Below are 12,721 nucleotides of genomic sequence, written 5' to 3'. Positions count from 1 at the left end.
CCCAGGAGAAGTTCTGCAGATATCCCTCTTCCCTTGTTTTTCCTTGACTATAAAACAAGTCTCTTAGTTGATGCAACCGAGCGGTTACCCGCGCAGTAATTATGCCTCAGAAGATAAAGGCAGCCACCAATCTTGACAACCCAGCCACGGAAGCAATTAATGGCACCTCCAGAAGGCCAAGGGCTTGGTGATCTCAACCAGTGCAGTAATAGCAAGCGCGCAACACCCGAAATCACCTCGGGGGGCTTCGGAGGTGGCTCGGGTTCAGCCTCCTTGCGGTCTGCTGACTGTCAGCCCTTGCAGGCACAGAGCCACACTGCGCCTCCCAGCAGGCCCTGCAGTCACAACCTCACGTGACTGAGCGCCCGCCTCCGGAAGGCGGAGCGAGCGATAATGCGCCATTTTGGAGGTCAGGTTCTAACTGGGCGCTGTCTGCCCTTTGATGTTGTCTTCCAGCTGGCTGGGGTGGACGCCATCGGGTCAGCTATGGAAACTACACTCCCAAGATAGTGGTACCTCTGCCAGCGTGGGTCCGCTGTGTGGACAACAGCCACCTCTGCCCACGGCCACTGGACGAATGATAAGTAACCTCTACTGTGTGAAGACACTGGATTTGGGGAGGTGATGTAGCAGCTCCGCCTCTGCTGACAGCTTCCAGGAGCACCAAAATAGCCTCTCCTGGGTGAGAGCTGCTTTTGCAACTGCTATCTCCAGACACGGACCGGATGCTAGATGAGCCTGGAGTCCCCTCTCGCCGCGGGCACTGTCATCTCGCGGAACTCCCTGTCCAGTCTGGATGAGGTGGTCACAGTACATATGGCCTATATAGTTAAAGATCTCTCCGTATGACTCTGGCCTTTTTAATATGAGGTTTTGTGGTGAAAAAGATGATAAATCTTCAGAAGCCAGTGGTAATTTGTAGCTTCCAGAGCAAGGATGACATCCCTACTCAGCCCTTTCCCATAAATGCTGGAAGCCATTAATTATCCAATACACAGGCCAGTGCTGGGTTAATCATGTCAGAGAATTCTGATTTCATCCACTCATGCGATACAGGATTTTAGTGGGTCACAGCAGACCACTTCTGCCTGGCTGTAAACCACTTTCTAGAAGGCAGAAGCTCCCTGTTGAGCAGCCGCTGTCTTACACCATTTGTTTTTCTCCCTAGGAGCTATAAGACAGTCACCAAGGGGCGAGGGAATCTTGTCATCCCTTCTGGTTGGCACTCTCCAACTTCCCATTTAAATGCATCATCAAAATGTCCACATTCTAATCACACTTTTGGAAATTGCTAAATTTTACCATATCTTTAGTTACATAAATTCAACCTAATTCTTTAGTGCTTTTCAAATATTAATGGGAGTCACCTTGGGCCTTGTTAAATGGAGATTTTGACCCAGCAGGACTTGGGGGGGCGGTTGGAGATCCTAAATTTCTAATAAGTTCCCAGATGGTGTTGATGCCACTGGTCTTTGAGAGGCAAGGGTTTAGAGCAGTGGCTGGTTTTGCCACTGGGGGATGCCTGGCAATATCCAGAGACATTTTAAGTTGTCACAGCCAAGGGAGTCCTACTGGCATTTAGGAGGTAGAGGCCAGGGATGTTGCCTAATACGCTGTGATGCACAGGAGAGCCCTCCCATGAGAAAGAATGATCCAGCCCAAAATGTCAATAATGTCAAGGTTGAAAAACATGGGCTTTGAACAAACTTCAAGTATCTTTGCAGAGTAATTATTTTTATGCCATTTTTAGCTATCTAACCTTAATCTTATAGACTGAGCCCAATAAAACCATGGATCTTTGCTTTGACTTACATCAAATCTCATATGACTTCATCTGCTTTCTTTTCCAAGCTATTCCTACATGGCCCATTCAAATCCCAGATCTTTGTTTTTCCATTTCTCCACGCTGATCATATCCTTAATTTCTAAATTTTCCTAATGTCCGGCATAAAATTAGTTAGAATAGTGAAAGAGGAAAGTGGATTTCAATGCCTCTCCCTCCCTGGGGCTTCAGTTCTGATCAGACATAGGAGGTGAACATCTGTACTCTTCAGGGACTCCTCCTTTCCTCTTTGACATTTCCAGTCCAAGCTGAGCACAACACACACTCGGTGCTTCTCTCTCCAGGACCAGAAGCATGGATGGGCTCAGCCCACTGGTGGATTTGGAACTGCCGAAATAGGAGAGCACTCCAGAAAACCGAAACTGTTCTTTCCTCTTTTTCTACGGCACCTTTCCATGAGAGCTAATTGCTCCCCCCCCCTTTTTTTTAAATTTATTTATCCCAGAGAGAGAGAGAGAGAGCGCAAGAGAGCAGGAGGAACAGAGGGAGAGAGAGAGAGAGAGCGCGCGTGCGCACTCAGAGCCTGACATAAGGCTCACAGCCCTGGGAGCTTAACTGACTGTGCTACCCAGGTACCCCAGGAGTTAATCATTATCTTTTTTTTTTCCAATTCAATTAGCCAATATATAATACATCATTAATTTTAGATGTGCTGTTCAATAACTATCAGTTGTGTACAACACCCAGCGCCTGTCACATCACGTGCCCCCTTAACGCCCATCACCCAGTTGCCCCATCCCCCTACACACCTCCCTCCCACAACCCTCGGTTTGTTTCTCAGAGTCAAGAATCTCTCACACTTTGTCTTCCTCTTTGATTTCTTCCTATTTGGTTCTCCCTTCCTTCCCCATGATCCTCTGTACAACTTCTTATCTCCCACACAGGAGTTTCCCACTGGTTGCTAATGATCATCAACGGAGACAGCCCGTTTCCAGGCAGTATCAGATGTACCGAAACCATGAGTAACTGGCGGAAAGGTCTATGACGGGCCGGCAATGGGGTTGAGAAATAAGAGGCCAGGCCAGCCCAGGAAGTCTCCGCTGCAGGGGAAGAAAGGGCAGGCGTGACCGCATCCGGGGACTTACTAGCACGGTGATCCCTTGCTCTTTGCACAGCATGGCTACGGCTCCCAGAAGGATACTCAGCAGCACCCAGAATGTAGAATGTGTTCCCTCTTTGTTACCTGCTGATTCAGAGAAATGACAAACATAAGTCATGCAAGCTCAGCCTTCCTAGCACCAGAGCTATGACTCTAAGCATGCACTTGAAAATAGCCACAGTTGAAAGAGAGTTTGGTCTCCTGATAGCGCTTTTCCGTGGGCAAGTGTCCTACGTTCCGCATTTCTGTTTAGACAGTACCCTCTAAATGATCTACACACCTGGTCTCAAGGTGGACCCTAGCAGGCACCCACCGCCTTTGGGAAGCATTTCAGTAAAGCCCTGGGCACAGAGATATCTCATCGCAGGATCCCAACGGGGCAAGTTCCTTTGTCCTAACCTGCTGGCACCTAACGGGCCACTCTGACAAGCTGTGTTAAGAAATCCCCCTTGAGGATAAGCACTGCATCTGGTCACAGGCTAACCTCAACAGTGACCGCTGCTCCCAGCACAGGGGTGATGGCAGTATCTGGGTGGCCCCAAGAAGCCCAATAGCTGCCCACAGAGGAGTCCAGGGAAAGGCACAGGCTGAGCTGGGCTGCCAACCCGCATGCGGACTCAAGCCAAAACATCCCTACGAATGTCAGCTCTGTTGTATGAAGCCTGGGGTAAGACTAAGCTCGAGCCATCACTAAAAGTCCCTGAACTGCCTTCTGGAAAGGGAGGGTCTGGCGCCAAAGTGTTTGGTGGGAGATGTTTGCAATTTGGGGGCCAGAGCTGAACTGCTTGAAAGGAAAGGGCAGGTCACATGTGGTGCCCATCTCTGTTCTTCCTTTGTAAGGCTCTCACCTCCTTAAACATTTAAAAAAGACATAGGTCTGAAGTAGGGCAAAGTGAACCTGCTTGGAGAGCCAAACTGTTCACTTGCCTGGGCTGCCTCTGCATCTTGGGTCAGTTCTGATGAAAACTGAATTCCAAATTCCAGCTCTGCTGCTTACTATGTGACCTTGAGGAAATTACTTACATTCACAATCTCAATAACCTCATCTATAAAATGCAAACAACGTTACCTACCTACTGGTATATCTGAGACGGGAAAGTTATCTAGAACTACGTGGCCATTTGTGTTAAACATTACATAAATATTCTTGCCAATGTAAATCATATCTGGAAAGCATACAAGAACCAATCACAGTAGTTTCTGAACAGTTCTAAGAAGAAAATCTGGGGCAGCAGAGGGGAAAAGTCTTACTTTGCACTGTAAAGCCCTTTTGTAGTCGTTATATATATATTTTCAACTATGTGCATGTGTGGTAGCATCTCTAGCTTCTAGCCCTGATACTGGCAGCACTCCCAGTGCTAGTGGTGACAACCAAAAATGTCACAGCTTTGCAACATTCCTGGGAGGAGGGGAAATCGATTGTAGTGGGGACCACTGCCCTGAACCGCTGGTACTGATGGGCGGGTCTGTGCACCTGCCCTTGGATCCTGGTCATCATGTGGGGCCTCAGGCCCCACCCACACCTGCGCCATCAGAAAGACGAGGGTGGGGCCCAGCATCTGGCCTTTTAACCAGGCTTCCAGGGGCTCCTGATGCCTGTGAAAGGTTGGAGAGCATCACCCTAGAGAGGAAGCTTGCTCCCAGCCACATCCCTGATGCCATGTGTGGCTCATGGGAGCAACTCAGACTTCTGCTCTTGGAATCCACGACACCTGACTGACTCTGGAAAGGCAATACGCGTTTGGTGAATGAAATTGCTGCCCGCGGTCCACCAGAAACAAATGCTAGAGCCACCACGTGGGAACAGGAGCAGTCCCTCTTACAGGCTGTGCAGACCAGCTCCCTTGCACAAGTGGCGGGAGTGTTGAAGTGCTGGGACCCTTTCCAAGATGCTTCCAGCTGGGGCCACGAGGTCTTGACTTTGAGACCTTCTAGGATGGGGATTAATTTTCTGCAAGCGCCTATTTCGATTGCAAACTGTGGGTCATTGGAATAGTCTTTGTTAGGATGAGCCCACAACTGTCTCCCTCGACATCAGGTCTTGGCTCTGTTCTGCTCTATCGCCTTTCCAATTGTTCAGGAGGCACAATTGTTCAGAAGTTTCCAGTTGTTCATAAGTTGCCTGGAAGCCAACTTCTCATTACCCAACAACCATTCTAGATCAGCGTAGAGAGACTGATCAAGTCAGCTGAGGGTCACCTCACCTATAGAAATTAATGACATTCTACGATGTGAAACTGAACGACCACAGTTATGAGTCAGAAGAACAAACCCCATTAAATGAATGACTGTATCTGAGTGTTTACATTTTTATGGAACTTACTATTTTTGGGAGGGATTTGCTAATGATCATCAGCAGACAACATCAAAGCACATGTCATCCTAGACACCAAAGCATTTACATAAAATCAAGGTCAAAATAACCATAAAGCTAACCCTGGCTAGTTCCTTTTGAATGATGATTTTAGGAAAGGCCTCACAAGTTCCGGCAACACAGCCCCGGGGTCCCGCTGGCAGAATGGAGGTGATCACAGCTCACTACACACGACGCCTTCCGACATGACGGAGAAGGATGGCAGATGCCAACCTTAAGGCTTGTCCTCTCCAAGCCAATGAACACATGGTCCATTGAGCGTTTCTCCCATCGCACATCTCCTTGAGTCTACATCAAACCACACTCGGAATTTTCCCATATTAGCAGCTGGTAGGTAAATAGGCACCTTCAATTATAAATGAACTCATGTATTACTGGGAGGGGGGTCTCTTCCACAGATAACGGAGTAAATGACTCCCCAGCCCAGCTCCCATGCCCCTCAGGAAAGCCCCTCACAATAGGACCTGCTCCAGGCCAGTGTGGAGATGCCCCGTGGGCCCTCAGACTCTGCCTGCTGCTTCCACATCCACTTTAGGAACCAAATGGACCTCACCCCCCACTGCCTGGATTAGGGTTTTCTAAGCTTTCTCATTCTCACAATCTGTGTTTGGAACTCTTCATGAAACACAACCGGACTTCCCAATATGAGGCTCCCTGTTTTTAACATTTAAAGACGGTCCATTGGGGGCACGTGGCTGGCTCAGTAGGAGCATGAAACTCTTGCTCTCAAGGTTGTGAGTTCAAGCTCCATGTTGGGTGTAGAGATTACTTAAAAAAAAAAAAAATAAGAAAGAAGATCCCTTGACCATTTTACCTTCCTTCCTAGAAAAACTGAACTGGCTTGTATTTTACACGACTGTAACCTGGATGAATTCCTCCCCTCCCGCGACCATGGACCAGTGGCTTTGAATAGGAAAAAAAATTCCCAGTTCCTCCATTAAAACACCCAAAGGACAGCTCTTGAAGCACTCCATTAACACAAGTTAAATTAGTATAGAGATGGGGAAGTAATGGGCTCCTGTTCCACTTGTCTGGAATTTAAAATGGTTTTCTCCTTAGATGGCTAAATCAGATTTCACCAAATACAGAAAAAAAACTTCTATAGAAAACAGATAACCTTCTTCTGAATCTCATTCCATCATTTCACCACGCTTCTCAAACCCCAAGTTTCTGCAAGGGACATGGACACCCCACACCACTTGAATCCTCTATGGTAATTCTTTTGGAAGAGTCCTACCCTGTAATTCCCTGTTACACTTTTGATTTGGTGCAGACAGGTCTGGTAAAAGACATGTGAGAGACAATGTTTCTTTGCTAAAGGAATTTCTTTAGTTACGGTGATGATTAAATATATGGCCACTTCTCAACAGTGGTAATTTCTGATCAAAGGCAAAATTTCAGTAGTGAGTTACAAACCCAGTGAGGGATTCATATTTGGAAAACCGAACTCGAGATTTCCACTGTCCAGAGAAGGCATCATAGCCGATGAGCACCTGAAACTTACCAGTCCCTAGCAAGATGTGTCACAAGTATAAGTCACACACCTGATTTGGAAGACTTGCTATGAAAAAAAAAAAAGGACTATAAAATATTTCATAATTTTATATTGATTATTATATAGTGAAATTGTCATGTTTTTTATATATTTGGCTAAAAGTGTAGTTAAAATTCATCTAACGGGGGTCTTTTTATAATGTGGTTACTAGCCACTTGGAAATTACATGCATGGCTCATCCTGTATTTCTTACTGTCTGTCCCACGTGCTCAGAGACCCAGTTTACAGGTGAAAAATCTGCACGTGGCCTTGTTTGCATTCCAAGTCTGCCTTTGAAAACTCGGAGAACATGAAGTGAATCTGCCTCTTTAAATCTCTTTCTCCTGAAACTCTTACAGGATTGGCCATTTGACATTATCAGGAATCATAAAGCTAACCACGTACCAACACTTCAGTTTTTTCCAGAGTTCAAATAGGAAAGCTTAATTTAACTAATGTTTCTCCATGATTTCCTATAAATCGAAGTCTTTACAAATGTGTGGTAGGCACGTGCATGATACGCCAAGGCCAAGTACAAAAGCACTGACAGTGTTTCCAGTATGAGGGTGGTTGAGAAAGGGCGTATAAAGATTAAATACTCAACTGGAAAACTGGTTTTGAGCCCAGCCTAGTGGACTTCTGGTAACACGACCCATGTTAGCAAAGTTTTTACCCATGTAATTCCCAAGATTAAAAAAATTTTTTTAAAGACTTTATTTATTTATTCATGAGAGAGAGAGAGAGAACGGAACACAGAAGGAGAAGCAGGCAGGCTGCCCACTGAGCAGGGAGCCCAATGCGGGACTTGATCCCAGGGCCTTGGAATCACGACCTGAGCCAAAGGCAGATGCTTAACCGACTGAGCCACCCACGTGCCCTAAAATTTTTTTGAGTCTTAATTTGTCAAGGTGACCAATGCTAATTGCTGTCAAGAAACAGCACATCTAGATGAATTTGGACTCTGCATTTATGTGAGTATGCTCTTGTTTAGTAACTAATGCAAGCCATTCTTCCATTTCTAAGTTTGAGCATTTTAACAGGACAGATGAAACAGAGATGACACCTCCAATACAGCTGGCACTCAACAAAGATTTGGGGAATCAACAGATTCATTTCTATGTCTACTAGAAGTCTTATTATATTACCACACTTCTTTTGCAATTATGATATGTAATTTAATATCAAAAAGTTATAATGTACTCTCTGTGAGGAAGCACAGCCAGAAGTCACATCTCTTCATTTGACATTAATTTAATGTCTTTAAATCACCTCACAATGGAAAAATCTCCATCATGAGATGAAAAAAATCTATTTAAAAAATATTTTGAAAAAAATTACATAACCCTAATATAACACTGTATCTCAACTATATTGGAATTTTTTAAAAATTACATAAGGAATAATAAAAAGGCCAAGCAAAAACTGATCGTATTAATTTTAAATTTAGAGCTGTTAAAAACAGTAATAATAAATCCTGAGAGCCAGATGTCACTGCCAGTGCAGTTGCATTTATGAATATTTTTATTCAAAAAAATCGTCCCCGAGTAGGGAATTCTAACTAGTACATAACTAGATGCCAGCATCTCAGGATGTTGTGTGTACCCAGAGTTCTCTGTCTCATTTCCATCCAGTCCACTGACTTGTAATCACCAGTGACCCAGGGGAAGAAGAAAAGAACCATTCCTATGCCACGTGACATTTCTCAGCACGTAAGAAGACCACCTGCTCCAGGATAATTATGCAGCATTAGCAAACATCAACAGTTTATGATCCAGAACTTAGTAAACTGGCCTAGAAAATGTTTTCCTTGTTTCCGTATATGCTTGCCACAGCTAAGAGAATACAACCACTTAGATAAATGGAGACAAAGGCTAATGAAGTGCAGGGAGCCGAGGGGGAATAAAAAACCCACCCCAAAATGAAGAACAGAAACACACTTGTCACTGCTAACACCCACAAGTGCCAACAGATGTGATCAATTTAATGAGGCATGTGCCTTGGATTTGGCACTACTTTCTGGGGGGGAGATCCTCTTTCAGAAAAAGCACCACATTGTACGAGCTACCCTCTTCACCGCTCAATGCCTGGCATCTCCACTGCCTTGAACCTGGCACGCCGTGTTGTGTGTGGGAACCACGCCACCCTGACAGGTGGCCCTGACTCCTTCTGCCAGAGCGACACAATGAGCATCCCACTCCCATTCCAAAAGTCGGAGCCAACCAGGCAGTGCCTCCACCCGCTGAATGAAAGGAATCAGCCGCGGCCATTCTGAAGTACCAGCCCGTTTGTGGGGAAATCAAGCAACATAGGAACCAATGAAACATGAAGACAGAGAATAGAAAATACACAGGAACGCCACCGTCAGAGTTCAGTTGGCAATGACCCCAAATCTAAAAGCAAGAGTCTTCTGCTACATGATTTACACAGTCACCTTTTTTTTTTTTTTTTTTTTTTTTTAGAGCTGCATGATTCTAAGTCAAAAAAACAAAACGAAACAAACAAAAAAACCAAAGTCTTAAGTCAGAATGAAAATGAAAATGTGAGGACATGATACCCCAAGATTAAGAGTTATCTTACTTTAGCTGCCTGACCTACGTAGAGACAGCAATACAGCAGACAGAGTTTAAGGGCTTGCAACAACCAATCTTTGGGATCTTGTCTTTCATAATAGTTTAGAATTTAAAATAGTTGTTCTGGATATGTAACAGATTCATTCCTCTCTTAAAAAGGTTCTCTCCTGCCCAGCATAAATGAACTAATTAAATTTCTCTTGTTCATTTCAGCTTCCCGGAAACAATTATTTTAAGTTATTTGTTTAAAAGAGAAATCATGGGCACCTGGGTGGCTCAGTCGGTCAAGCATCTGCTTTTGGCTCAGATCATGATCCCTGGGTCCTGGGATCTGGGTCCTGGGATAGAGCCTTGCATCAGGCTCCCTGCTCAGCAGGGAGCCTGCTTCTCCCTCTCTTTCCTGCTCATGCTCCCTGTTGCTCTGTCTCAATCTCTCAAATAAGTAAATAAATAAAATCTTGAAAAAAAAATGGTTTTGGCTAGTCTACCATGTTTACTGTGCAGAGAGATGATCTGTTTCCAGTCCAAAATACTAGGCTTTAAAAGAGATGTCAGTGTTGACAAGATGTCTCATCATAAGAATAACACTTTTTGTTTGGGGCATTCAGAAATGATGACCAGTGCACCATCAACTTTATCTGACTTTGTGTTCTTCTTTTTTGAGGAAAACATACGGTTTTCCGGGGTGCTTGGGTGGCTCAGTCAGTTTAGGGCCTGCCTTCTGCTCAGGTCATGACCCCACATCGGACTCCCTGCTCAACAAGGGAGCCTGCTTCTCCCTCTCCCTCTGCCACTGCACACATGCTCTCTCTCTCTCTCTGACTCTCAAGTGAATAAATAAAATCTTAAAAAATAAAAAAAAGGTATGGTTTCCCTTATAAGGACATTTACTTTTTTTAAAAAAGGATTCTGTTGCAAAAGATCTTGCATGAAGATATTCTAAGCACCATATCTCTCTCACACACACACACACACACACACACACACAGCAGACAGAAATGTTACATGAGTAGCTTTTTTCCCCATTTTCTGAAAAGGCAGGGATTCTAGAGGTTAGCACAGAATTGCTTGTTAATAAACTAGCAGTTAAAATTGTCCTGAGCTTTATAATACAGACACTGAATCTATAAAGAAAACTAATGAGGTCATCAAAAAGAAATGTATCCCTTGAAAGAGCTTTTTAACTAGTTAAAACCACAAATTTCAGAGTACTCAATGTTTTGTTCCCTTATAAAAATATTAAAAACCTTTCTTGAACTGTAAGTTTCTGTGTAGCTGATGCTAGACCTTTCTTTGAATTTATGTTCAGATCCAAAAAGAACAAAGACCAGGTCACTTTAAAGTTTAAACTTTAAGTTTAAACAATAAACAAACAAATAAAAATGTTTAAGTTAAACAATAAAGTTTACACCTTAAGTTTAAACAATAAATAGCATTATTATTTGTGTCTAATAAATACTAGACTGAACTTCTACCACAGAGGAGCTCTGGTTCTCAGTGGAACACTTACAAACATGTGGAGCAACTGGCACTAGGAACCATCATGGCCGTGACAATGTGTTTGGCACATGTTTACCACTCGGCTTTTTGTAAAATCCACACTGACTAGACAGGGGAAAACAAAAAATGAGTGACTATTTCTTAATATAGCTCAAAGTCCAAATGAAAAAATATATACCTGAATGTCCATTAGTATCAAGCTCTTTGCTCTGTTGGACTGAAGGAAATTTAACAGAGATGAAAGAAATTAGTAGCATAAACAAAACTACCATATGATCCAGTAATTCCAATTCTGGGTATTTATCCAATGGAAACACATTCTCTCTCTATAAAATACTATATGCTATATATATATGCTATAAAATATGCAGCATATATACTATTTAATATTGTGGCATATTACTATATACTATATATGTATATATACATGATATACTATATAACATGGCATATTACTATATACCATGTAATACCATCATATAGCATATTACACTACAGTATATAATACCACAGTATAGTATTATACTATAAGATATAGAGTATAAATCACTGTACTATGAAATATATAGTACATACATATAAAATATATACTGTGTATACATATAGGTATATGTGCACAGTATAAACAGAATGGAATATTATTCAGATATAAAAAAGAAGGAAATCCTTCCATTTGCAACATGTTTGGACTCTGAGGGCATTGTGCTAAGTTAAGTAAGTCAGATAGAGAAAAACAAATACTGTGTGATCTCACTTAGACATAGAATAAAACCCAAACTCATAGATAGAATAGACCAGTGTTTGCCAGAGGAGGTTGAAGGTGCGCAGCTAAAAGGTCAAAACTCCAAAAAGCCACAAGTCCTGGGGATGAAATGCACAGCATGGTACCCAGAGGTAACAACACTGTTGCATATTTGAGAGTTGCTAAGAGAGTTGATTTTAAAAGTTCTCATCACAAGAAATGTGTTAACTATATATGGTGATGGATGCCAACCACATTTATTGTGATCGTTTCACAATAAATGCAAACAATGAATCACTATTTTGTATACACAAAACCAGTAAAATGTGAGATGTCAATTATATCTCAATTAAAGAAAAGAAAAAAATGCACATTCCAAGAGAAACAGAAAAAAAAAAATTAACAGTATAAAGGCCACAGCCATCAATTCTGCATAAATGTGCTCTGACACGGAGGGAGTACTTGCCGAGTGCCCGCTGTGAGGTGTGGACAGGAAGGAAAAAGTGAACAAGGAAGTATGGAAAACCAGAACATTCTGCTTCTTGAGCCTTGTGAATACTGACAGCTTTATTTTAATCAACATATACTAGACTGCAAGCTCTTTGAGGCCCAGACTGTTCTAGTTTTTATATCCCCAACTCAGGGGAAATAAAAGGAGCTTTACAAAGGACACCCTCAATGTTTGGTTAATTACTGGTGAAAGAATGAATGACCAAAACTGATGTTAGCTTGGAACAGAATCAGAAAAAGTGTTATCATGGATGCCCTACCAGAAATTCTTTTGCATCCAGGGCTCTGCCTGTTTCTTCTCTGTGATGTTATTATTAGCGTATGAAAATACGCTCCTCTTTAAAAAGACTCTTAGCCACCGTAGGCATGAAGTTGAACTTTAACATGATGTGTAAGGATTATTCCAGAGAGTTGTTCTCCACAAACAAAGAAGTACTTTCTATTCTATTATGTTTAATGAGCAGTATGGAAAATCTGAAATGCAGAAAAGTGGCCGAAACCATAGTGTCTCGGTCAACAGAGACTAGGAAAGGCTCTAGCAGACCTCAT

General features: G+C 43.0%; 1 protein-coding gene across 5 annotated transcripts in view; it reads right to left on the bottom strand.

Moving 5' to 3' along the window:
- TMTC4 (transmembrane O-mannosyltransferase targeting cadherins 4) overlaps positions 1–12,721 on the bottom strand; it is a 63,803-nt gene that overhangs the window by 26,003 nt on the left and 25,079 nt on the right. For 4 of the 5 annotated variants that reach the window (XM_059143903.1, XM_059143902.1, XM_059143900.1 and 1 more), the window contains one exon: positions 2,929–3,029. In XM_059143903.1, coding sequence (XP_058999886.1) covers positions 2,929–3,029 — 101 coding nt within the window. The remainder of the gene's footprint in view (positions 1–2,928; positions 3,030–12,721) is intronic. The other variant, XM_059143901.1, reaches the window with a different exon arrangement.

Source organism: Mustela lutreola, chromosome 13 (assembly GCF_030435805.1).
Source record: "Mustela lutreola isolate mMusLut2 chromosome 13, mMusLut2.pri, whole genome shotgun sequence".
In the NCBI taxonomy this organism is placed as follows: Eukaryota; Metazoa; Chordata; class Mammalia; order Carnivora; family Mustelidae; genus Mustela; species Mustela lutreola.
This window is presented reverse-complemented; position numbering and strand designations above follow the sequence as displayed.